The sequence below is a fragment of the Bos indicus genome, chromosome 4 (assembly GCF_029378745.1).
Source record: "Bos indicus isolate NIAB-ARS_2022 breed Sahiwal x Tharparkar chromosome 4, NIAB-ARS_B.indTharparkar_mat_pri_1.0, whole genome shotgun sequence".
In the NCBI taxonomy this organism is placed as follows: domain Eukaryota; kingdom Metazoa; phylum Chordata; class Mammalia; order Artiodactyla; family Bovidae; genus Bos; species Bos indicus.
Genome location: NC_091763.1, coordinates 39,267,303 through 39,291,436, shown reverse-complemented (window position 1 = coordinate 39,291,436; position 24,134 = coordinate 39,267,303). Strand labels below are relative to the sequence as shown.

The 24,134-nt window shown below is 35.0% G+C and overlaps 1 protein-coding gene across 3 annotated transcripts in view; it reads right to left on the bottom strand.

Moving 5' to 3' along the window:
* The window catches only part of HGF (hepatocyte growth factor), an 85,285-nt gene that overhangs the window by 49,281 nt on the left and 11,870 nt on the right, over window positions 1–24,134 (bottom strand). For 2 of the 3 annotated variants that reach the window (XM_070787673.1, XM_070787675.1), the window contains exons 4-8: window positions 22,779–22,891; window positions 20,820–20,934; window positions 15,345–15,487; window positions 9,283–9,403; window positions 7,802–7,920 (exon numbers count right to left, since the gene is read on the bottom strand). In XM_070787673.1, coding sequence (XP_070643774.1) covers window positions 7,802–7,920; window positions 9,283–9,403; window positions 15,345–15,487; window positions 20,820–20,934; window positions 22,779–22,891 — 611 coding nt within the window. The remainder of the gene's footprint in view (window positions 1–7,801; window positions 7,921–9,282; window positions 9,404–15,344; window positions 15,488–20,819; window positions 20,935–22,778; window positions 22,892–24,134) is intronic. The other variant, XM_070787674.1, reaches the window with a different exon arrangement.

The window sequence follows — 24,134 nt, the reverse complement described above, 5'->3', positions numbered from 1 at the left end:
ATGTCTGCAGTCACTGTCCACAGTGATTTTAAAACCCCAAAACACAAAATCTGTCAGTGCTGTGAAGTCATTGGACTGGATGCCATGATCTTAGTTTTTTGAATGTTTAAATGTAAGCCATTTTTTTCACTGTTCTTTTTCACCCTCATCAAGAGGCTCTTTAGTTCCCCTTTGTTCTCTGCCATTATTGGTATCATCTGCATATCTCCTGACAATTTTGATTATAGCTTGTGATTCATCCAGCCCAGCATTTCACATTATGTACTCTACATAGAAGTTAAATAAGCAAGGTGACAATATACAGCGTTGACCTACTCCTTTCCCAGTTTTGAACCAGTCCATTGTTCAGTGTGCCTGGTTCTAACTGTTGCTTCTTGACCTGCACACAGGTTTCTCAGGAGGTAGATAAGGTGGTCTGGTATTCTCATCTCTTTAAGAATTTTCCACAGTTTGTTGTTATCCACATACAGATTTTAGCATAGTCAATGAAGCAGATGAAGATATTTTTTTGGAATCCCTTTGATCTTTTTATGATCCAGCAGATGTTGGCAATTTGATCTCTGGTTACTATGCCTTTTCTAAATCCAGCTTGAACATGTGGAAATTTTTGGTTCATGTACTGTTGAAGCATAGCTTGAAGGATTTTGAGCATTACTTTGCTAGTATGTGAAATGAGTACAATTGTACAGTAGTTGAAACATACTTTGGCATTGCTTTTCTTTGGGGTTAGAATGAAACTGACATTTTCTAGTCCAGTGGCCACTGCTGAGTTTTCCAAATTTGCCGGCATATTGGGTGAACTTTAACAGCTGCATCTTTCAGGATTTGAAATAGCTCAGCAGGAATTCCATCACCTCCACTAGTTTTGTTCATAGTTCAGTTCAGTCACTCAGTCGTGTCTGACTCTTTGCGACCCCATGAATCACAGCACGCCAGGCCTCCCTGTCCATCACCAACTCCCGGAGTTCACTCAAACTCATGTCCATCGAGTCGGTGATGCCATCCAGCCATCTCATCTTCTGTCGTCCCCTTCTCCTCCTGCCCCCAATCCCTCCCAGCATCTGGGTCTTTTCCAATGAGTCAATTCTTTGCATGAGGTGGCCAAAGTACTGGAGTTTCAGCTTTAGCATCATTCTTTCCAAAGAACAACCAGGGCTGATCTCCTTTAGAATGGACTGGGTGGATCTCCTTGCAGTCCAAGGGACTCTCAAGAGTCTTCTCCAACACCACAGTTCAAAAGCATCAAATCTTCGGCGCTCAGCTTTCTTCACAGTCCAACTCTCACATCCATACATGACTACTGGAAAAACCATAGCCTTGACTAAACAGACCTTTGTTGGCAAAGTAATGTCTCTGCTTTTCAATATGTTCATAGAAATGCTTCCTAAGACCCACTTGACTTCACACTCCAGGATATCTGGCTCTAGGTGAGTGACCAAATCATCCTGGTTATCTGGGTCATTAAGACCTTCTTTGTATAGTTCTTCTGTGTATTCTTGCCACCTCTTCTTAATATCTTCTGCTTCTGTTAGGTCCTTACTCTTTCTGTCCTTTATTGTGCTCATCTTTGCATGAAATGTTCCCTTGGTATCTCTAATTTTCTTGAAGAGATCTCTAGTCTTTCCCATTCTGTTTCCCCTCCCCACCTCCTACCCCCATTTCTTTGTATTGTTCACTTAAGGCTTTCTTATCTCTCCTTGCTATTCTCTGGAACTCTGCATTCAGTTGGTATATCTTTCCCTTTCTTCTTTTACTTTCACTTCTCTTCTTTTCTCAGCTATTTGTAAGCCCTCCTCAGACAACAACTTTACCTTCTTGCATTTATTTTTCTTGGGGATGGTTTTGGTCATCACTTCCCATACGATGTTATAAACCTTTGTCCATAGTTCTCAGGGACTCTGTCTACAAGATCTAATCCCTTGAATCTACTTGTCACCTCCACTGTATAATCATAAATGATTTGATTTAGGTCATATCCGAAAGTGGTTTTCCCTATTTTATTCATTTTAAGCCTACACTTTGCAATAAGGAGTTCATGATCTGAGCCACAGTCAGCTCCAGGTCTTGCTTTTGCTAACTCTATAGAGTTTCTCCATCTTCGGCTTCAAGGAATGTAATCTGTCTGATTTCAGTACTGACCATCTGGTGATGTCCATGTGTAGAGTCATCTCTTGTGTTGTTGTTTGCTATGACCAGCATGTTCTCTTGGGGAAACTCTGTTATCCTTTGCCTTGCTTCATTTTGTACTCCAAGGTCAAACTTGCCTATTATTCCAGGTATCTCTTGACTTCCTACTTTTGTTTTCCAATCCCCTTGATGAAAAGGACATTTTTTTTTTCCTGGTGTTAGCTCTAGGAAGTGTTGTAGGCTTTCACAGAATTGGTCATCTTCCACTTCCTTGGCATCAGTGGTTGGGGCATAGACTCGGATTACTGTGACTTGAAAATTTTGCCTTGGAAACAAACCAAGATCATTTTGTTGTTTTTGAGATTGCACCCAAGTACTGCATTTCAGACTCTTGTTGACTATGAGGGCTACTCCATTTCTTCTAACAGATTCTTGCCTGCAGGAGTAGATATAATGTCCTCTGAATTAAATTTGCCCATTCTTGTCCATTTTAGTCCACTGATTCCTAAAATATTGATGCTCACTCTTGCCATCTCCTGCTTGACCACTTCCAATTTACCTAGATCCATGGACCTAACATTCCATGTTCCTATGAAATATTGTTCTCTGAATATGTGTCCCATATATTCCTATGAAATATTACATCATCAGACTTTACTCTCACCGTCAGGCACATCCACAGCTGAGTGTTGTTTCTGCTTTGGTCCAGCGTCTTCATTCTTTCTGGAGGAATTTCTCCACTCTCCCTTCCGACTTAGGGGGATCATCTTCTGGTATCATATCTTTTTGCCTTTTCATACTGTCCATGGGATTCTTGAGGCAAGAATACTGAAGTGGTTTGCCATTCCCTGCTCCAGTGAGCCACATTTTGTCAGAACTCTCCACCAAAACCCATCCATCTTGGGTGGCCTTGTATGCCATGGCTCATAGCTTCACTGAGTTACACAAGGCTGTGATCCATACAATCATTTTGATTAGCTTTCTGTGATGGTGGTTTTTGTTCTGGAGGCTGTGACATTTAAGTTCTTACTTCTGTCTGCCTTCTGATGGATGAGAATAAGAGGCTTATGTAAACTTCCTGATGGGAGGGACTGGCTGTGGGGAAAACTGAGTCTTGTTCTGGTGGGCAAGGCCATGCTCAGTAAATCTTTAGTCAAACTGTCTTTGGATGGGAGGGCTGTGCTCCCACCCTGTTAGTTGTTTGGCCTAAGGTGAGTCCTAGAGTGTATAGGCTCTATGGTAGGGCTACTGGCAACCTCCAAAAAGGACTTATACCCAACACATGCCTCCCAGAACTGTTGCTTCCTGTGCCCCTGTTTCCACGGCAGGCCATTTCCAACCCATGCCTCTGTAAGAGACCCTCCAACACACACAGGCAGGTTTGGCTCAGTCTCTTGTGGGGTCACTGCTCTTTTCCCCTGGCTCCTGGTGTGCACAAGATTTTGTGCCCTCCAAGAGTCTCTGTTTCCCCCAGTCTTGTGGGAGTTCTGGAATCAAATCCACTGTCTTTCAAAGTCGGATTCCCTGGGGAGTCCCTTTGCCAGATCCCCTGGTTGGAAAGTCTGATGTGGGGCCTAGAACTTTCACAACAGTGTGAGCAGTTCTTTAGTATTATTGTGATATTCTTTGGTATTATCTGTTATGGATGGAGTTATATAATTATTAGCAGTATGTAGATGATAAACAGTATGAATACATAGTATTTTCAAAGGTCTCTTTGTTTAGTGTCCCCAAGATTTTTACACCCAGGACAATATACCCCATTAATATTCAGGTAGGATTGACAGTTTACCTTTTCTCAGTACAGTAGCAAGAGGCAGTTGTCAGTGGACAGGTAGGATATTGAATTTGATTGACCCCTTAGCAACCCATGCACCTCAAGCGAAAGATTTTGAGAAAGAATTCATATGGAAAAAGAGGAGCTGAAATTCGAGGCTTTTAACCTATTCATGCCCTTAAATCCCTAGGACAGGCTTTGTGTTCTGCTGGGTTTCATGCACACTGATTTGGAAGCTACTGTTCTAGATGACGAACAAGATCATTCTCCCTGCTTAATTTTTCAGTGTTTGTCATGGCAACTAGCTGGGATACTCAGATTCTACTTCATCTGCCTCACATTAATCTAATTTTCTCATCTCCTTCCTTTTCTCTGTCTTTATCACATCCTTATCTATATCAACCTAATTACCATGTCATGAATATTGCAGTCTGTGCCACTAATCATGTCTTTGCACACCTTTCATCACTGCCTACCTAATCACAGCCATTTTGAGATAGAGATTATTGTTAATAGATGGGAAGCACCTTTCAGCAGATGTTAAATAAATAATAGCAGTTATAATTTTCTTATACAGTTGTTACATAATAAAACAAGAGTTTCAAAATCTGCCTTCAACTTTAGAGAAGACAAATGACACAATCATAAACTCTATTCTTTTCTTCAAACATATTGAAAGCTCAGAATGAATTCAAGCAGTTGAGACTGAGAGCTAACCAGAGATAGCCAGAGAGATAACCCAAGAATCAAATGATATAAGTAATGCATAATAAACCAATATTCTTTTACAGCCAGTGCATATAAACCTGTGTTGGTATACAGGATTCTAATACAGCCCTTAAGATTTCTGCCCATTGATGTATGTTCTGTAATCCCCTCCCCTCTAGTATGGGTATAAATTGTGAATAGCCACTTGGGAAAGCCACTCCTGTAATTAGTTTATGTTGTACAACAAAAGTGAGGAGACTTTTTTAGATGTAATTAAAGTTCCCAATCAGTTGACTTTAAATTAATTAAAGGAAGACTTCCTTGGGTGGGCTGACCTAATGAGGTGAGCTCTTTAAAAGGGTGCAGAGCTTTCTGTATCAAATCATACAGAGTGAGGGCAAAAACTGACCAGTTATTTTTCAATCATTGTCCCCAATAAACATATACAATTTTCCCAGGAAAAATAAAACACGGTTATTTTTGCCTTTCACAACTCTGTGTTAAGATGAAAGAAATTATATAGAAGCACTAAAAGATATAATTTCCTAACAGGTCCTTTTGAAATTCATCCCTAGTGCAGAATCTTGGAGAAAGTTGGCTTATAAAATTTTAATAACTTTGAAAAAAAAATCTTAGTAAATAAATGAAAGAAGACGCAGACACCAGAGGTTCAAAGTAACAGAAAGCTATGCTATTGGTCTTGGAGAAGTAAACTGCCGTATTTTGAAGAGGGCCATGTGGAAGAAAACATCAGGGAGTTTCTAAGAGCTGAGCACCTTAGCACTACAACCACAAGAAACTGAATTGGAATGGGGACACTCAGTCTTAGATGAGATAGTATGTCTGGTGGGCACCAGGACTGTGGCCTTGTGAGATCCTAAGCAGAGAACACACCTCATTTATGCCTTGACTCCTGTCCCACAGAAAACTTGAGATAATACATATGTGTTACTTTAAGCTACCAAGTTTCTGATAATTTGATAGTTTCTGATAATTTGTTATATAGCAATAGAAAATTAATACACAATTGAAACCATTGCCAATTTTCTTAGTTTTTCATTATAGGCTTATATGTACAAGACAAAATATCTGGAAGAAAGTATCTGTTACATTTTCCAAAATTCCTAAATGCCAGTTTATTTCACTAATTTTGATAAAAGTATAGTCTCTCTATATAAGTATAGTCTCTCTATATAAGTTTACAAACTAAAACTTAAATATTTTAAAAATATTCCCAAACCCTTAAAATAATTTATCTTAACTACAATTGATCCTTGAACAGCATGGATTTGAACTCCATAGGTCCATTTATATGCTGGTTTTTTTCCTATGGTAGATGCTATTACCTATTGGTACTACAAGATCCCACAGTTGGTTGAATTCACAGATACAAGGGGAGCCAGGAGAGTCAGTGCCACCTAATCATCATGTTATTTAAGGCCCAAATGTATAGAGGTGTGGTTCACAAATTCTACCACCATTTTCTTGGAATTAGCATCCTATAAACACCACCCTCTGTTTAATAAATCCATCAGAATTGTTGCATGTTGTATAAATAGTCAACTCTGGACAGAAGAGAAAAAAAAAAAATCTACCTAACAGAAGTGTCATATTCATTGTATTTTTTTTCCTCTCCCAATGTCTTTTAAAAATAGCCAATCTTGCACATGCCAGTTGAAAGGTGAATGTGCCAGCCAATATGCATGTGTGTGTGTGTGTATGTGTGTGTGTTACTACTGGTCTTATTCCAGAGACAATTTATGAGTGCCTAAAACACACACACACACACACACAAAGAAGGGAAACTATTGGTTTATTGTACCTGCCTGGTCTAGATAATAAACAGATTAATAACATTTAAAAAGTCAATGAGTTGCACTAACCCAATCTATACAGAGAAACACTGTCACAAAAATCATCCTTTATTTTAAAAGACCAAACAGATGGTTCAGTTTCCTTGGAACATTAAAAGCCTTCCAGATTCTGCAGTTATTTCACATATGCCAGACATGTCTCTTTTCTATGGGTTTTATTTGAGTCGTCCAAAACATTTCTTTTTATTAGCAGCTTTAAGTGGAGAGATATTTACCTTGGCAGTATCACAGTGTAGATAATACTGAATAAGTTTGTTCAAAGAAACAGTCTCATCATGCCAATCTAAGGAAATATGCAAATCCCTATGCATAGCCTAGTAATTGTATATTTATCATTTAGTGTGCTGGCACCTGATTATCTGTCTTTATATTTTTCTCTCCATATATACATATTTTTATATTAGCAAGACAATTTATAACATGATTACACTTACTACATTTTTGCAATTCTACTGATTTGAAAGCATTTTAGGATCTTGTTGAAAAAAATAAGACTTCTTATACACAGAAATAAAAGCATATCTACATCTAATTATTATCCAGGATAATTTTAGAGAAGAATAAAAATGTGTGAGCTAATGAAGAAGAGGACCAAGTGTACAGATTTAAAGAGATATCACAAAGCAAGTAAGAAAAGAAGCCTTATCATAAACTCAGGAGAGTAGGGTAAAGGCCAGGATGCAGAAGGGCTATAGGACTGCTAAAATACAAGGTGAAAGAGAATGCAGGCTGTGCACAAGGACAGCCAGAGTGGTGAAAATTAGCTGCTAGAGATTAAAGATGTCTGTAAGAATCTTCTCTGACTTAGTTTTCTGCATTGCCGCCTCTATCATTCACCAGAAGAGGTCCATAGTCGGTTGACTGCTCATGTTATGTCTAGGAGGATAGGTTAGGGAAAGGATCCAGGATTGGTAGGTAAGAGTCTAAGGTCCTCACTCTTACAGCCCTAATGACATTATGATACTGCACATAATCCCTGATCTTTTTCTCATTCTGTTTTTTTTCCTTCCTTTTCCTTGATAACATGAGAATGTGTAGGCCTTTACCATGAGTTTGTTTTGTGTGTATGTGACACTTACATGTGTATCTCAAAATAATGGCTCTCTGAAAATGCAATAAGTTTATTGCATCTGAAAATGCAATAACTTATCTGAAATGCAAAACTTATCTGAAAATGGATAAGTTTATGTAACACGTTCTTAAAACCTATATGCATTAAAGTATCAAACAGTTGTTAACCTGTCTCACTAATAATCGCCTGCTTAGATCCAGTCTGTGAGAGGAAAAGGAAGCAATAAATTTGACCCTAACTTACCGCACATTTTAATTGCACAGTACTCCCAGGGGGTGTCAGGGTCAAGAGTATAGCACCATGGCCTCGGCTTGCCATCAGGATTGCGGCAATAATTATCATCAAAGCCCTTGTCAGGATATCTGCAAACCACACCAAGAAAAGTGTCATGTAAATCTTCCTGGAACATTACCCAGCCCTCAGCTCACAAAATAACTTTTGACTTAGCTCGGATACTATTTTAACTGGTGAAAGAAGAGATTTTTCTATGTTTTGCCTTACAAGGACTGCTCATCATTGACTGCTGAGTGTATTAATGTGCATATAGTAGTAAGGCTAGAGTACCATCCCCTTCAATAGTAAGTTAGGTCCATTTGGCACCTGTACACCAGTTAGGTCTCAAACTGAAGCCCCTTCTCACAAGCCCAATTAAGGACAGGTTACATACACGTTGACCTTGAATAGATTATTTATTAAGAAAATAGGTCCTCTTCTACAGCAGGCTTAAAGTTCAAACTGAAAGTTAGGTTTCAATAGCTATGTTACTAATGATAGCTCAATTTTGGAGCTAGAGCTGTCTAGGTCATGCCCTCACCTCCACCAGAGTAAAAGACAAACTCCATCACACCTCTTTTTCTATACCCACCTCCCTTTAAATTAACAGGGTCCTGAATTGGTGGTTTGCTTTTAATTACTACCATATCCCTTCCGATCTCACTTGAAAGATGAGAAATGCGTTTTAAAATAAAGCAGTTTTAATTTCATCTAAAAAAGCAACAAACAAAAAAGAGAAAATATAAAGAAAAAACACCATTTGGCAATTTCCAGAGAACGGGGCAGAAAGGCCTTCTTCTGTATTTATTTGTATTTTCAGTCTTTATAATAAAAAAGGGAAAATTTTTTTCAACTAAAACGTTGCCTATGAAATTTATAGACCAAAATACACATAATTTTTAAACTCAAAACGTTCTCCTGAGGAGAAATGTAAACTTGGTTGCCTGACTGCCACAGAGGCAATTTAATAATCTACCATAAAAAAGCAGCCAAGGAATTGTTTGTTCCACCTTTAGCCTGTGACACGGTGTCATACAATGACCCCACTTTACCTGAGTCACAGGAAGGTATGGCACAAGGAGGAGATTGGCTTTTGGTTAACAATAATGCCACCCTCCCCAGCTTGGACCTGTCGAAGTGGTTATTAGTGAATGTACTTTTATCTTTTTTGCTGCCATGGAAGAGAAAGAGGAAGCATCTGTTAGTGTTTTCCTTTTGTACCCACTGATGCTCCTGTGTTCAGGACCATCCTGATTTCAGGGACTCGCAACCTAATCAGCCAAGACCAGCTGACGCTGTAGTCAGCACTCTCATGTACCTCATCATAAATCCCTCTGTCCCAAGACTATCAGACAAACATTATAGAAAGAGAGTTTCCATGTAATTTGTCATGGGACAAATTACAGTTTGTAAAGAGGATCACTTGGAAACGTGATTTGGTGGTATTTTACCTTTCTGGCAAGAATTTGTGCCGGTGTGGTGTCTGATGATCCCAGCGCTGACAAATCTTGCCTGTTTCTGTGTGATCCATGGGACCTCGGTAACTTTCCCCATTGCAGGTCATGCATTCAACTAATAAAATCAAAGCATGGCATATTAATTGCTTCTGACAGCAAAATCAAGAGCACCACTGTTCCATTTAAAGAACAGTAAATCACCTAAACAGCAAGGATATTTTTAGGAAAACTTATATACTATTTTAACTTTAAATTAGGGCTCAATGTCCATTAACAGTGGCATAAAATACTCCCTACAGAACTTTTCACACAGTTTAAATGGAATTTTTGTAGTTAGTGTCATACAAAATTACCACAGGGCCAAGATACTACCTTCCTAATTTTTGATAACTATCTGAAAGGTACCTAGAAACTGAAAAGTCCTTGGGAATTTTCCCTGTGTCGGTCTATAATGCCAGGGATCTCAATATCTATACTGTCAACATAATAGTGCTCCTCTTTCAACTTACCCTGCAATACATACACAGAAAATGCACAGTTTGAAATGAGTACACATCATACTGCTACCGTTAATGCAAAGATCAGGACCACACAGATTTGAGAGACCAGCTTCAAATAGTAATCTAGTACTATTTAAAGAATACAAATATTTTAAAACAAAAAATCACAGTTCCTTTCTATTAGTGAGCATCCACATCGAATAACCGAGCAGACTTACATTCTTATCTAAAGCTTAGGATGGAATATGACCTACTATTGAACTTCTTGTACTCACTATTTTTAAAAATCTATAAACTGATCTAACTATGCTAAATATTACTGTTGATTCTCTGAGGTTAATTAATAGTTTTCTGGCTGGCACCTTAGGCCACACGGAAAACTCTGAATCATATCAACTAGCTGAAAATGAGACTTCTCAAATGGACAGGTTGATTTGATGTAGCACAGCAGGCACCCTGTGGAATAAATCATTGCTTGGCTTTCCTACGAATCCGGCAAACTTCCCCAAACACATCATTTGTATCTTGTGATTACTGATCATCTAACATTAGCTGAAGTGGGAAAAGATATCAGGGTTTCATTTTATCCACTGGGGTCTAGGCTAATGAGTATTTATAGTAGTTTGGGATATACTATTAGAATCATCCCTTTTGAAACTTTAATTTTTATAATCTAATAGGACATTAACAATTAAATATCTAAAACATGAAACCATTTGGCCTGATCTATCTACTTCTTTTCATGTAAGTTAATCTATGAAATAAGAAAAGAGACAGATTCAGCTTCCTCTCATTTGATACTGAGCTCCCCCAGAAAACAGTCGGTAAACACCTGAGGGGGTCCAAGAGCATGTAGATAAAAGCGCTCTGGCTGGCAAAGATCAAATCCGCATAGGTTACGGATCATCACATTTCCGCTTTCCATCTGAATAGGATTACAAGCTTACTTAGTCTCCATTTTGAAAAGAATGTAAGGTTTGATAGGTTCACGTATCATCGATCATTGTCGTTTGCTCCTTTGTATTGAATGAAAGCATATAATAGAATCCTACAATCACAGATAAGGAATAAATATACACATGTACAATTTCTAATCTTTAATAGTACTTAAGAATCAGAATACACCTATTTTGTGTCCATTAGAAAATGCAGTTTATAAGAGTATATCCTTTTCAAATTAGAACGAATAAAATTATTTTTTGGGAAATTGTTGTGGAGCATTATTAAAAGAACGTTTCTCCTGAAACTTTAGAATTTTTAAATTTCTAAAGGAAAAATAGCTACACAAATGAAACAGGTGATTCTATAAGATGACCACTTTCCAGCATGAGTGGTAGATCAGACCTTCTCCAGACTTTAATGTGCATAAACGTTACTTTGAGATCTTGTCCAATAAAGGACAAGTTCTGACTCGGTGAATCAGGGTTGGGGCATTAATAGCAAGCTCCCAGTGGATGCTGATGCTTCTGGTTCTTGGACCTCACATTGAGTGACAAGTTTGTAGATAATCTGTTCAATTCTGAAAGTTCTTAGTGTTTGGCAGTAATAGCTTTTAGGAGAGAATGGATTTTCCTTAGACCTTGAAGAATGGATGACATGTGGATAAACTATAAAGGGAGCAAAATAACCTAAACGGTTCCCAAAAAATGAACTAGTATGCTATGTTTATAGTACAGTGAAGGGAGAGTTATGAATGCAGGTGCAAACCTACTGAAGTTGAAAAATAATAAAACTTAACATGAATAATGTTCAGTTTTGGAAGGCAATGAAAGTTGCTGTTGGGGTAGGAATTAAATGTATCCTGTGAGGACTGAGATGCTAAAAATATAGTTACATATTCTTTGATTATTCAGTATTTTGAACATGTAAGAAATCATTTGATCCTTGCAGTGAGGAAAGCAAAGCTCACAAAAGTTTTAAGGGACTTACCTAAAACAGAAAATGCCAGATCTGTAACTAGAACACAGGTCAGACCCACAGTCCAGTGCTCTCTCCATTCCCCTAACTGTCTATCCATCCTATATATTTAACTTGTTTCCTATACATTCTAACTGGCCATACTTTAAGATAGACCAAAAGTAAAACTTTTAGAAGGTCAGTCTCCCTGTCTTTTTTAAATATTGTCCTCATTACCCTCTTCCCTCTTTTTACAGCCATCAGTTGTTCTCCTGTTGGTTTCTCACCTCTTGGAGGTTACGAGAAACTTATCTAAGGGTAAAAAATGTGTGGTTCTTCCTTTGCATCAAACCATCCGGTTAGTCATAAAAATTACTTTGAGAAAGGCAAATTTTGATCTCATATTTACTTCTCAATCTTTGAGAATTCTAAGACTCTTCTAAGTTTTCCCAGCTCATAGTCAAGCCATCCAGGTGTAAACCAAGCCCATCTAAGGACTCAGGTGAAAGCATTAACTAGATAATAGTTCAAGAAGGTAAGCATTGCATCTCCTGTTCTATGTTCTTTGACTCTCTCTGTTATGGCTAATGTATTCCTTAACCATTCCAGAAAGCTCTCCCTTAAAATTAAAAAAAAAAAAAAATTATGTCCCAGTTCTCATATATTCAAACAAAATCTCTATTCATAAGTAGAATATTTTTTTCTCATTATAGTTCTGCCCTAATTGATAATACAAAGGTACACACACTATACATTAATCATAAGTAGGATTAATTTAACACCTTTCTGGTATACTAACCAACTAAACTCGAAAGTTGCTCTGTTCCATTTTTCTCAGTCATAAAGTCACAAGTGATCTGAGTTTACAGACTAAAACTATTTTGAAAGTATCTCTCAGATAAATCCATGCTGGTGATTACTTCAGCAAAACAGAATGTTTAAAATATGAATAGTCTCACAAACCCCCATTTATAAATAATAGTTTTATTTAAATCTTTGTTTTTAAAAGTCTTTTGCCACACAGGAATTACACATTTAAAGTTATGGCAGAATTATTTGGTATTTTATGTGTAAATATTTAAAAATATAATTATGTCTTAATAAAATGCATTTACTTGAATATTTATCATTTAAAAAACCTGTTTCAATGAAAAATGATTGCTTTATTTTAAATCCCAAGCAAATGTTAAAGCAAAAAGTCAGATTTCATATACCTCAATTTTCCATAATCTTTGAATTAAACATTAATGGTAGTATTTTCTTTACATAGTTATGTAAGGTTTTAAATGTGATAAATGAGTATTCATTTTCTTTTGGAATGCTTAATATACTTCAAAGGTTTAACTTATAAGATAATAACTTTAATATCAGATATATTTTTATGAACCAAAATTTCAAATTTCAGATAATTATTTAAAGCAAAAATTTTAATATAGTTAGAAAGATTTCAAAATATATAGAAAGATTTCAAAAAATATATATTGTTTTACTTGTCCTTTTCCAAATAGTCCAAAGTTGATTAAAGGTACTTTAATTTTAAAATATACAAAATGATGGCATCTTTAATGTTTCATTCATATAAAAACCTTTGGAACTTGACATTTGCAATATCCATCTATTAAAATGTCTCACCCATCAAACTATTTAAACATTGTGAATTTTGAGGCTTTTTCCCTCATATATATATTTTAATAGAATTTACATCATATGTACATTATTTTGTATATTTTATATTATCCATTTTGTAAATAACTCTTTCTCTATTAATGTTTGACTATGCTTCTTCTTATTTTAGAGCTTCTTTATTAAAATCCTTCTAAAACATTGTTCATTTTAGTATGAGCTTAAATATCAAAGCTCAATTCACAGTCCTGTTATATATTTAGCCCACAGGACAGGTGTTGGTTTACTTCTCTCACAGGAGAGTTTTGCAAGTACTGTCAGACTAAGTAGTTTCCAGAAAAGTATACCCACAATCTTTGATGCCATGGTGACCAACAGCATCAAGTGCCATTCGTGCTACTGAACAAGGTCCTTTTCTAAGGGAGGTGTGATAATCTCAAATCATTGAAAAAAAAAAATTCAAGATGTATACCCTAATAAGAATGACCAGAAATTTTCCCAGTCATTTATTTTTTAGCACACTTATTTTTTGCCTGATAGTTTAAATCTGTGTGAATATATTTCGATGAAGTTTCTTCTTATAAATCAGGGGTTGAAAAATCACATTCCCACAAACTAGGCACACAGAAAAAATGCTAAACAGTTTAAAGTTTGACCATTTTGCCTTTCCTTGAAAACACTGTCCCAGGTCAAACAAAACCAATAAATAAAACTCTTTGCCAATAATTTCCAACCTCAAAAAACTGTGATAGCAGAGAAATCCCTAAAAGTAGTTTTCTTCCATGTGCAAACTTAAGACAGATATTAAATACAGACTTATTCATACAAAACAGACTTATTCATAACGTTATCACAGATCAGTTTATTATTTTTAAAAGAAAAGAAAACAATGAATAAGTTATAGTGAACAGAATATGATATGGAATGGAAAGTAAGAATTTACAAACAGAGTTGGGACTGGCTCTAGCACATTAATTCAAGAATTTTAAACTAACTAACAACAAAAAACAAAATTTGACTTCTCTGTGACAAATAGCTAACAACGGCCTTTTTACGTGATAAATATCAACCTAATATTTAATGAATACTATGGAAGAAATAGTTCAAAGATATTTGATTAATAACAAACAAGCAAGATATCCTACTATAAAGATTGGACAGCATTCCAGCAGTAACCCCCACCCCAAGCACTTCAAAACCCTACCAAATTTTTGTCAGAATTTAATCCATGTTTCATTGTGATTTTTAGAATTTTAGTTTCGGACACCACTAAAAAGCCAGCTATTACGTAGCAAGAGACTAAGAAAACCGAGTACAATGCTGAAACGGTTACTTTTCCTTGTCTTCAGTCATTCATTTTCCACTGGAAAAGTAAGGAAGGGCCCTTTCATGCTGTGAGAGGAGATGAATACGCGGATGTGGAGTGGCTGCCTTCAAGACAGCTGGAATCTATAGATTTGAGCTCTTCAGATATCATTCTGAATGGTACTTAGTTCCAGACTACGTGTCAAATTTGGTTCTAGACACATATTCACCAAAACACATACAGGGCATTCAAAATTTCAGTTACCCCCTTCTTCATTCTCTTCTGGTTCTGTATACCCTTGCCACACCACTTCAATACAGATTTGACAAAACTTCTGCAGAAGCAGGTTCTGAATGTATAGAATTAGTGTTACAAGTAAAGGGCTAAGTGTCATTTGGCTCCTTTCCGGTGAGGAGATTGAGGGAATAGATTGAGGTATATGAGCTCAAAACAGTAGATGAAGAAGCCCAAATTTTACTCTACCCAGAGAGATACCTCAGGCTCCTTTGAAATTCAAACTAACTCCCTCCATTACTTTGCATTAATTTGATGATAATCAGTTTTTAATTTTTAAAACATCCTATAAAAATGCTCAAGTAATGATCTACAGTTGCATTTGCATGGACAGCATATTCATTGTGATTTAATTCAATTCCGTTAACCTTTAATGTGAGTTGCAGTTTTACACAAAGGGGGAACAGAGTGCCCCACATGGCACTCAGGTCATTTACCTTCTGAACACTGAGGAATGTCACAGACTTCGTAGCGTACCTCTGGATTGCTTGTGAAACACCAAGGTCCCCCTTCTTCCCCTCGAGGATTTCGACAGTAGTTTTCCTGTAGGTCTTTACCCCGATAGCTCGAAGGCAAAAAGCTAGTTTTAAAATGATAATCATTACAGTATAAGAGCATGCAACTTTGGGGGGCCTATTAATTTTACTAACTAGTGGATATATTTTCCTGAAAGTAGAGAAATTCTTTACTCTATCTCAGACAGCCATATATATTAACTTGAATTCTATCACTTCCATCCATTCTTAAAATACTTTAAATTTTATAGACATTTACCTAACTGAATTCTCGTATTCTGCGCCAATAAGAATGATTCATCTCTGACTTTGCTAATCATTCTAGAACCTAACTGACACTGTTTGAACCATAGTTTCAAAGTTCCACTCAAAGGTAGCAAATAATAGAGGAGAACCCCTGAGAAGAGGCACTGACATCTCACTATTACATTGTTTATCTGAGATAATTACTTGTTTTTTACATATTTTCTTATGAATAATACCCCCCCTTTTCTTCACAATTGATAAACAAATTGATGAAGTAACAGAAACAAAGATTTTACACTCAAACTAAACCCAGACTCAAATTTCAGCTCTATCTTACTAACTGGAGACCCCAGTGGGCAATGTAGCCTCTTTCAGCCTGTTAGCTTACCTGTACACTGAGTATAACCATAACTTGTAACATCTTACACCTCATGTGGTTGTTTTGAGAAGTTCAAAGAGAGGAGTAACTGAGACTTAATAAATGCTACCTATTATTAAGCACACTCCACTTAGTTTTTAGATGTCATAGTAAAAGACAGAAATGCCATTCTCTTTAAAATTTTTTAAAGTTTTCACTGTGACTGGAGCGTGGTGCTTTCAGGCTTAGTTCATAGTATTTGGCCATAGACTGAAATACAGGACCTTTGTTTAAAATTTCTAATGCCCTAGTTATAATTTTGTTATCAGCATAAGGTATTTCAACATAAAAGCAAAAAAGTCCAAAGCTCTTTTTATTCTTTTGCACTGCTTGTGACCTTGGCCTCAGTGATACTGCATGTGTCTCCTAGACTGCACACATAAACAGCAGAAGTAAACAATATACATCTGTAGGTAACATTTGTAAGCGCTTTTTTGGAAAATCCAACTGTATTTTCAATATTCAGTACAATGTTTTCCATAAAGCTTTATTTCTACTTTTACTGATCTCGGAGTTCTAAATGGTACTTAAACAACAGTCAAATCCAAAGCTTTTAGTCTGTCAGTAAATGCTATTCAAATATGTTTTCTATGCACTTAAACTTTTAGTTAAGAAATAATGGTTTTTCATTATGCTGTAGCACATAATAAATAGAAACATGCCTTGGGTACCAAGCAACATTTTGCAAAGAAATCATTTACTTTGGACGTGAAATACAATAAAGTCCTCAGAAAATATAAATTATTGGTCAAAAATAGTCTAAGAGACTTACTACTAACTAAACAATTTCAAGATATGAATTAAGCATCATTAACATTATGAAATGTCAAAATAGTTTAATTCTTATTCCACTAGCATTTTAAATACTGGGGAATAATAATTAAACATTTGGTCTTATGATTGATACAAATTATAATTAAAGTTTATCATGACTTTACAGTTCTTAACAGTATTTAAATTTCAAAGAAAACAATGTCATCTTTTGTCTTAGTTTTAGCTCTATTATTCCAGAATAACTTAAGATAATCTTTGTGCCATTGCATGAAATGTATTTTCTTTTCATTTTTGCCAGTTATCTAATTTTTCATAGTAAATTTATAATGAAATACTCATTTTTCTGATAGAATCAAAACTGAATTTTACTTTATATTTTTTTCATAAAGCATTGCTTTTACTAAATCTACCTAAGAAAACCCCCCTGTAACTCTACTTTCTTAAAAGTTTGGCTTATTATAATAATAAGAATAGGTTATTGTTAATCATGAAAATCTACATAGTTGCCCTATACATTTCACTCGACTAGTATACAACACTAGTCCTTAGGCAATTTACTTGCTTTTTGGGTTTTCAACTTGACTTACAAAATGAATGGAGTGAATTAGATTATTATAAGGTCCTTTATTTTTATCCTTCTATGTATTAAGTTTAAAAAGCTAAGTGATGATTTAACACGTTAAATGCACACATTATAAAATACCTGAAGTTTTAGAGATTTTTGTTACACACACACACAAAACACATACACGTATACACTACACATACACAAACATAAACTTTTCCAGTAGATTTGTAAAGTGAAAAAGAAGCTGTGAAGAAGTAATGAATGCATAAGTCAACAGTTTAGTAGGAAAGATGCAAGTTGGAAGGAAGAGAGATAAAGTAAAAATCTAAAATAGGTATGGTTAAAAGAATAAAGTTTTCCCAATAGAGTTAATACAAATGAAAAATGAAGAGGAAAATATGTGCTGCTTTCCACAGTTCTGTATCAGTGCATATCAAACTCCTCTTTAGGACAGGTAGGGTAAAGAGCAGTCTAGGTCATCTCGTCTCTTCATTCTTTGGTATATATAACTTTTACCCAAATTAACTGGCATTCTTCAATGTTCTGAGGTTTTTAGTGTGCTTTTCTTTAATATATCATACTTGACCAAGTGATGAAGCCTAACCCTGTTCTTTGTTCTTTTGTGTTCATTCAACACATATTTATGAAAATCTATTACACCCATGCCCTGTGCCAGGCAATAAGCTCTGTAATAAACTTTTACTCACATGCATACTATTTTTGGTTCTTTGTCCTTGTGACCAAAGCTTTATTTTTAGAAAGATAAGTGAAAGAAAATGTAAAATTGATTTATATCCAAATATACTTGGAAATATAACTTAGATCTTCTGGGTGCTAGCCACCCTTTCTTTTCTTTTAATATGAACTATGTTTATAGGAAACTTGATCCATTCCATCATCTGCTTCTTTAATGAATGCTGGGTGGCCAGTGAAGGATACAGATGGAGATATCAGGTCACCTGATTTTCTAGTTAAGCTTTATACTAATTTCATCATCTATCATCATCTTCCCATTAAGCCACTTGTAAAATATTTCAATTTAGGGAGTCCGCAATAAATCACCCTTCTAGACAGAGTCATATATAGATATATATTTATTTTTCCACTTTCCATACAATTAATCTTTAGTTATCACTTTAAAAGTGTTAACCTATCATTTAGATATTCCAAATAGCCGCTAATTGATGAAAATGTGTTGCTCCCATTGAATACAAAAATTGATTAACCTATGAAGTCTTCTCTTCCTTAAAGCTCTATATCACAAGGAAATGTTTGTTGATAAAATAGCTGATTGGACTGGGAAGCTAGTTCCCAGGGAGATCTATTTCATATGTACTCCTGTAGCAGAGAATCATAATCACAGAGAATTTGGGTTGAAATAAGACCTTTCCTGGGTCAGTCCAGTGCGCTCTCCTTGACTACAGTAGGATTGATTTCAAACACTATTCCTTTGTTCATGAAATTCTTAGATCCATCTATTTAAGCAAAATGTTTTCCTCACTATGCAGGGACTGGCACCATGCAAATCCTATGAGAGGACAAAACCAATTATATTGTTTGCTTTGTACTATAATGATAAAACTATTTTTTGGAGGTATTCATGCATAATTATAAGTAATGAATTTGACAAAAATAATTAGTTGCTTTCTGTTATTCAAACACTGTAAAACTGATTCACTTGGACGCTTGCTGGTTGGCATTAACTAGACCAACATCAAAGATTTCATCCCAGTGTAGACCAACCAACTCTTTTTCTTTATATGTGGACCGATGAACTCTGTTTACTGAAGTAAAATCATCTTGCATGGTTATTCCCCACCAAATGAATGAAAATGGACAAAGTGGGTTCATCAAGGCAAGTAAATTACCACTATTGCAAAAAGAAGTCACAGTATGTATCCTGATTTGCTGAGTGTTTAAGGCCCGAAAGTTGTTAAAAGCACAGGTTTTAGAGTGGCATTGGCAGGCCTCAGATTCTGGATACACGACTTGCTAGCTGTGTGTGACTTTGAAAACTTACTAAGATCTTTGCCATTCAGTTTCACCGTATAAAAAACAGAACTAATAAAATCACCTACTGTGTGGTTCTTGGGGGCCTCCTAGATGGTGCTAGTGATATAGAATTCACCTGCCAATGCAGGAGACACAAGAGACATGGGTTCAGTTCCTGGGTTGGGAAGATCCCCTAGAGTAGGAAATGGTACCCCACTCCAGTATTCTTGCCTAGAAAATTCCATGGGCTGAGGAGTCTGGCAGCCTACAGTCTATAGGGCCGCAGAGAGTCAGACACGACTTAGTGACTGAGCACACAGGTGGTTCTTGAGAGGATTAAATGAGATAACCTAGGTATACTGTTTAACAAGGTACTAGGCACATGGTAATATAAATCTTCCAGTGCGTCTAATAACCAGGTAGAGCTATTTTAAAATACTGCTGCTAAGTCGCTTCAGTTGTGTCCGACTCTGTGCAACCCCATAGGTGGCAGCCCACCAGGCTCCTCCGTCCCTGGGATTCTCCAGGCAAGAGTACTGGAGCGGGGTGCCATTGCCTTCTCTGATTTTAAACTAGTTCCTGTTAAAATTATTTCCAGAATAAGTCTTGAAAAACTTTGGCTATATATAGCTCTCCAATGAGTAGATATCTGTTTCTCCTCCATGATGTTTAAAACTCTCAGACTAATGAGCCTATGGATATTATATTTACTCATCTTTAAATAGCATTCATCTGTTATAATGAACACAATCTTTCTCTTAACTATAGATATTTAATTTCCAAGAAATAAGTTTTCTCCAGTCATTAGGTGCTAGGTGAAAAGGGAAAGGTGGTCATCTGAGACACAAATGTTTAGCAAAGCTCTATAGAAAAACTGGTGGCTAGGTTATTTCCCCCAAAAGATTCTGATTTAATCAGTCCATATTGACACCCAAGTGGTAGGATTCATTAAGGGCTTTTAGCGATTTTAATGTGCAGCCAAGTTTGAGAACCACCATGGTTAAACAACATTTGGCCCCTGGGGAAGATCAGAATTTCTCCATCTCCAACTTAGCACAGGCAACCTCTCCACTCCAGCTGCAGAGTGCTGTGCCTTCTCACAGGCAAAGAGAAGGAAAAAAAACAATTTATTACTTTTTTATTATTTCTTCCCAAACACCAAGATCTATAAATTGAGGTTTTGTGGTGAAATAATGTTAGGCTACATCTTAATGATATATATTTTTTATTCTTTGGCTAACTATCAGTTATTAATTCAGATAAGCCTTAGACTAATACATTTCAGCAAAGTTGGCTAAACTATTACAGAACTGTAGGATTAATCTGAAGGACTAACCTGGGCCTGCTAACAGACCCGTGCAAGAAAGGCTCTATCCTCCTTTCTTCGTGTTGGTCTTACCTGTGTTCGTGTGGTATCATGGAATTCCAGGGCTGACATTTGATGCCACTTTTAGTGATAGATACCGTCCCCTTGTAGCTACCGCCTTTACCAATGATACAGTTTCTAATGTAGTCTATTAAAAGAAAGCAGAAAAAAATGTTATAACCATGTGTAATATACGCTGTATATATTAAAAATAAAAATTATAAAATTCCATTTGAATCTTTAAGTAATTAATGCTTATAAACCACCACAAATACTGCAATTTCTTGCCCAAAACTTCTAATATTTTCAAAATAATGCATTTAGAGTAAGCCAAAACAAACAAAAACAACAGACCATTGAGAAGTTTTAATTTTGTGAGTATATACCTGGGAAACTCTAGAGATTAGTCTACCTGTTTAACACAGATTATTCTATATACTCAATTGACAAGGCAAATTTAATTTGGCCCAATTATTTGCTTAAGTGCAGAGACCATTTTAAGAAAATATTAAAAATAAAAATTTGTCAACTTATTTGAATTCAAGCAGTTACTTTGAGGTAATGGAAATAACTGATTATTTTGATATAAGTGATCTGATTCATTTTTTTTTTAATTAGAGGATAATTGTTTTACAAAGTTGTGTTGGTTTCTGCCATACAACAATGCAAATGAGCCATAAGTGTATATGTATCTATATGTATATCCCCTCCCTCTAGGTCACCATAGAGCACCAGGTTGGACCCCCTGTACTATTCAGCAGCTTCCAACTAGCTATCTAGCTTACACATAGAGTGTATATATGCCAATGCTATTGATTTGCCTTTACATCAGTAAAATCGTGTGAGTTTTTGTGTATGTGTGTGTATGTGACAATTACATTATTCTGATTATTATTTTCCATATTTTTTCTAACAGATTGGCTGCTAAATTATAGGACAATCAAATAGAAACAAGCTGTATATTCCTATCAAATAACAGTATATTCAATTAGCAACCTAGAAGACTGAAGCTGGTTTTACACTAGATTATGAATCATGTTTAGGATTTATAGAATTATTGGGGTGCATAGAGATCATCTTATTTTCTAACATGAATTAATTTTAATGTAATCTAAGCATTTTCCCTATTAACAAAGAAATGTCTATGTGTATTACTAAATAACTAAATTTATGAAAATATGATATAACAAAACATTAAAATTGAGACACATAGTATTATCAAAAACATAACTCATGATTATTATTTTGTGTGATGAGAGATTATTTTATTGATATAAATCTGCTTTTGAGCAAAGTAAATACCTTGAGAATACGATATCAAATTACCAGCATAGACAAATTAACAAATAATATGGTCTCAATTCTTTTAAAGATTTTTTTAAGTATATAACTAGCAATAGATCCAATTAAATTTTCAAAACCTCCATATTTTATTATTATCAGCCATCATAAGTATAACTTAGATTAATTATCCATAGATTAAAATTTAGTTATTAGAAAAAAGTTGTTAAAATTTAGAATACTGTATAAATATACATTTATATATTTATATATATAAAATGTATTAAACTAATATAAATATATAAAACCAATACAATATTGTAAAGTAAAAAAAATAATAAATAATAAAAATAAATAAATAAATAAAAGCTGCACCTAATTATACCCCCCCAGAAAAATAATAAAATAAAACATCTTAAACTAATAACTTAAGGTGGCACATTCTAAAATGAATGTGGAGAATATCAGTCCCAGGAGATGTTACTAGAAATAAACAGAGAGAGAGGGGGTAATCTAATTATGGAAAATTTGGGACAAGCTCTTTTTAAAGGGCCACACTGAAAACAGTCAAGGCGTTAGTGTCATCTGTCTTAACGGATGAATTGACTGCATAACAGATCAGGATATGATGGAAAAGTCAGAAAGAACACTGTGGCAGGTAATTACATATACTTTATTTCATTATGAAATATTTAGAGAAAAGCCAGTTACCTTTGTTTTCATAGAGGTCAAATTCATGGCCAAACTCTTTTTTTACTCCACTTGACATGCTATTGAAAGGGAACCAGAGGCATCGTTTTCTTGCTTTATCAAAAACAAAGGCCCTGAAAAAAATATCTGAATGAAAAGAAGGAATACTACTATTTATACAGCTTTTAAAGAATAGGTACATGGTTTAACCAAGGAAGATAATATAAAAACAGATGAATTATTACATATACAGAAAAGAGGATATTTGAACCCACAATTTTGATAGTGAAATGAGACAGAACAAAATTAAATTTTTATAGCTGTAGATTTAAATACCAGATAGACTAAAACTTGAAATGGTGTCATGTTATTCTACATGAAATGTAGAAAAATGAGGGCTTCAACAAGCACAATCAATATACAACACAATTATTTGGCTTATTTATGAAGATTTTATTATTTTTGTAAGTACACAGAAAGTTGGAAGGTTTTTTTGTGGTTATATACAAATGATTATATTTGAAGTATCATGATTAATTTCCAAAGTTTATAATTATAAAAAGCACATTCTAAACTGACATGTCCTAAAATGCAATAGACAAATCACAACCCCAAGAGATCCCGCTAGCAAAGAAGGATCTAAAATCAAATGTTTGGGAAATTTTACATACAACATCCTTTCTTGTTGAGTTATAAAGCATTGAAACTTATTAAAGGCTATGAAAATCCCTCTATTAGTTAGCTTTATATAAGTCAATGTTTCCTAAATAGATTTGCTTGCATAAGCATTTTTAATTTTTAAGAAACTATTAATATAATAGAGAATATGCTTCTAATATATCATCTTGACAAAAATAATTAAAATGTGTTAACTCTTAAAATCATCATTCCTACAGCTAAGTATTATATTGGATTTTTGTTGCTCATTAAAAAATATATTTCTAAAAAAAATATGTTTCTAAAGCAGAATGATAAATACAAAAATCCCTTAACTGAGAATAGTAAAGTACTTAAAATTTTCAACACATTAAGTGTTACCATTTTTTACAATACAAAAAATAAAGTTAGAACCTGAATTATTTTCTTTCCATTAAGAAATAATATTAAAACTCCTTCTTACCATGTTCATGCTAACTATAATGCCACCATGTATAAGCATCAAATTAAGAGAAATACACAGATTTTCTAAGAATATTTTTCACTCCCAGGCCATATATTTTGAAACCTCAATTTTCTTGCAATTTTAGATAGTTCAAGTTAATCACTTATTTCTTTACATTTCAACAGCTTTTAAATAATTTTAAATGAGGGGAAATAACTTTTATAAAACAACTTTTAAAAAGATGCTATAAAATTATTTAAAATATTTTATCTATT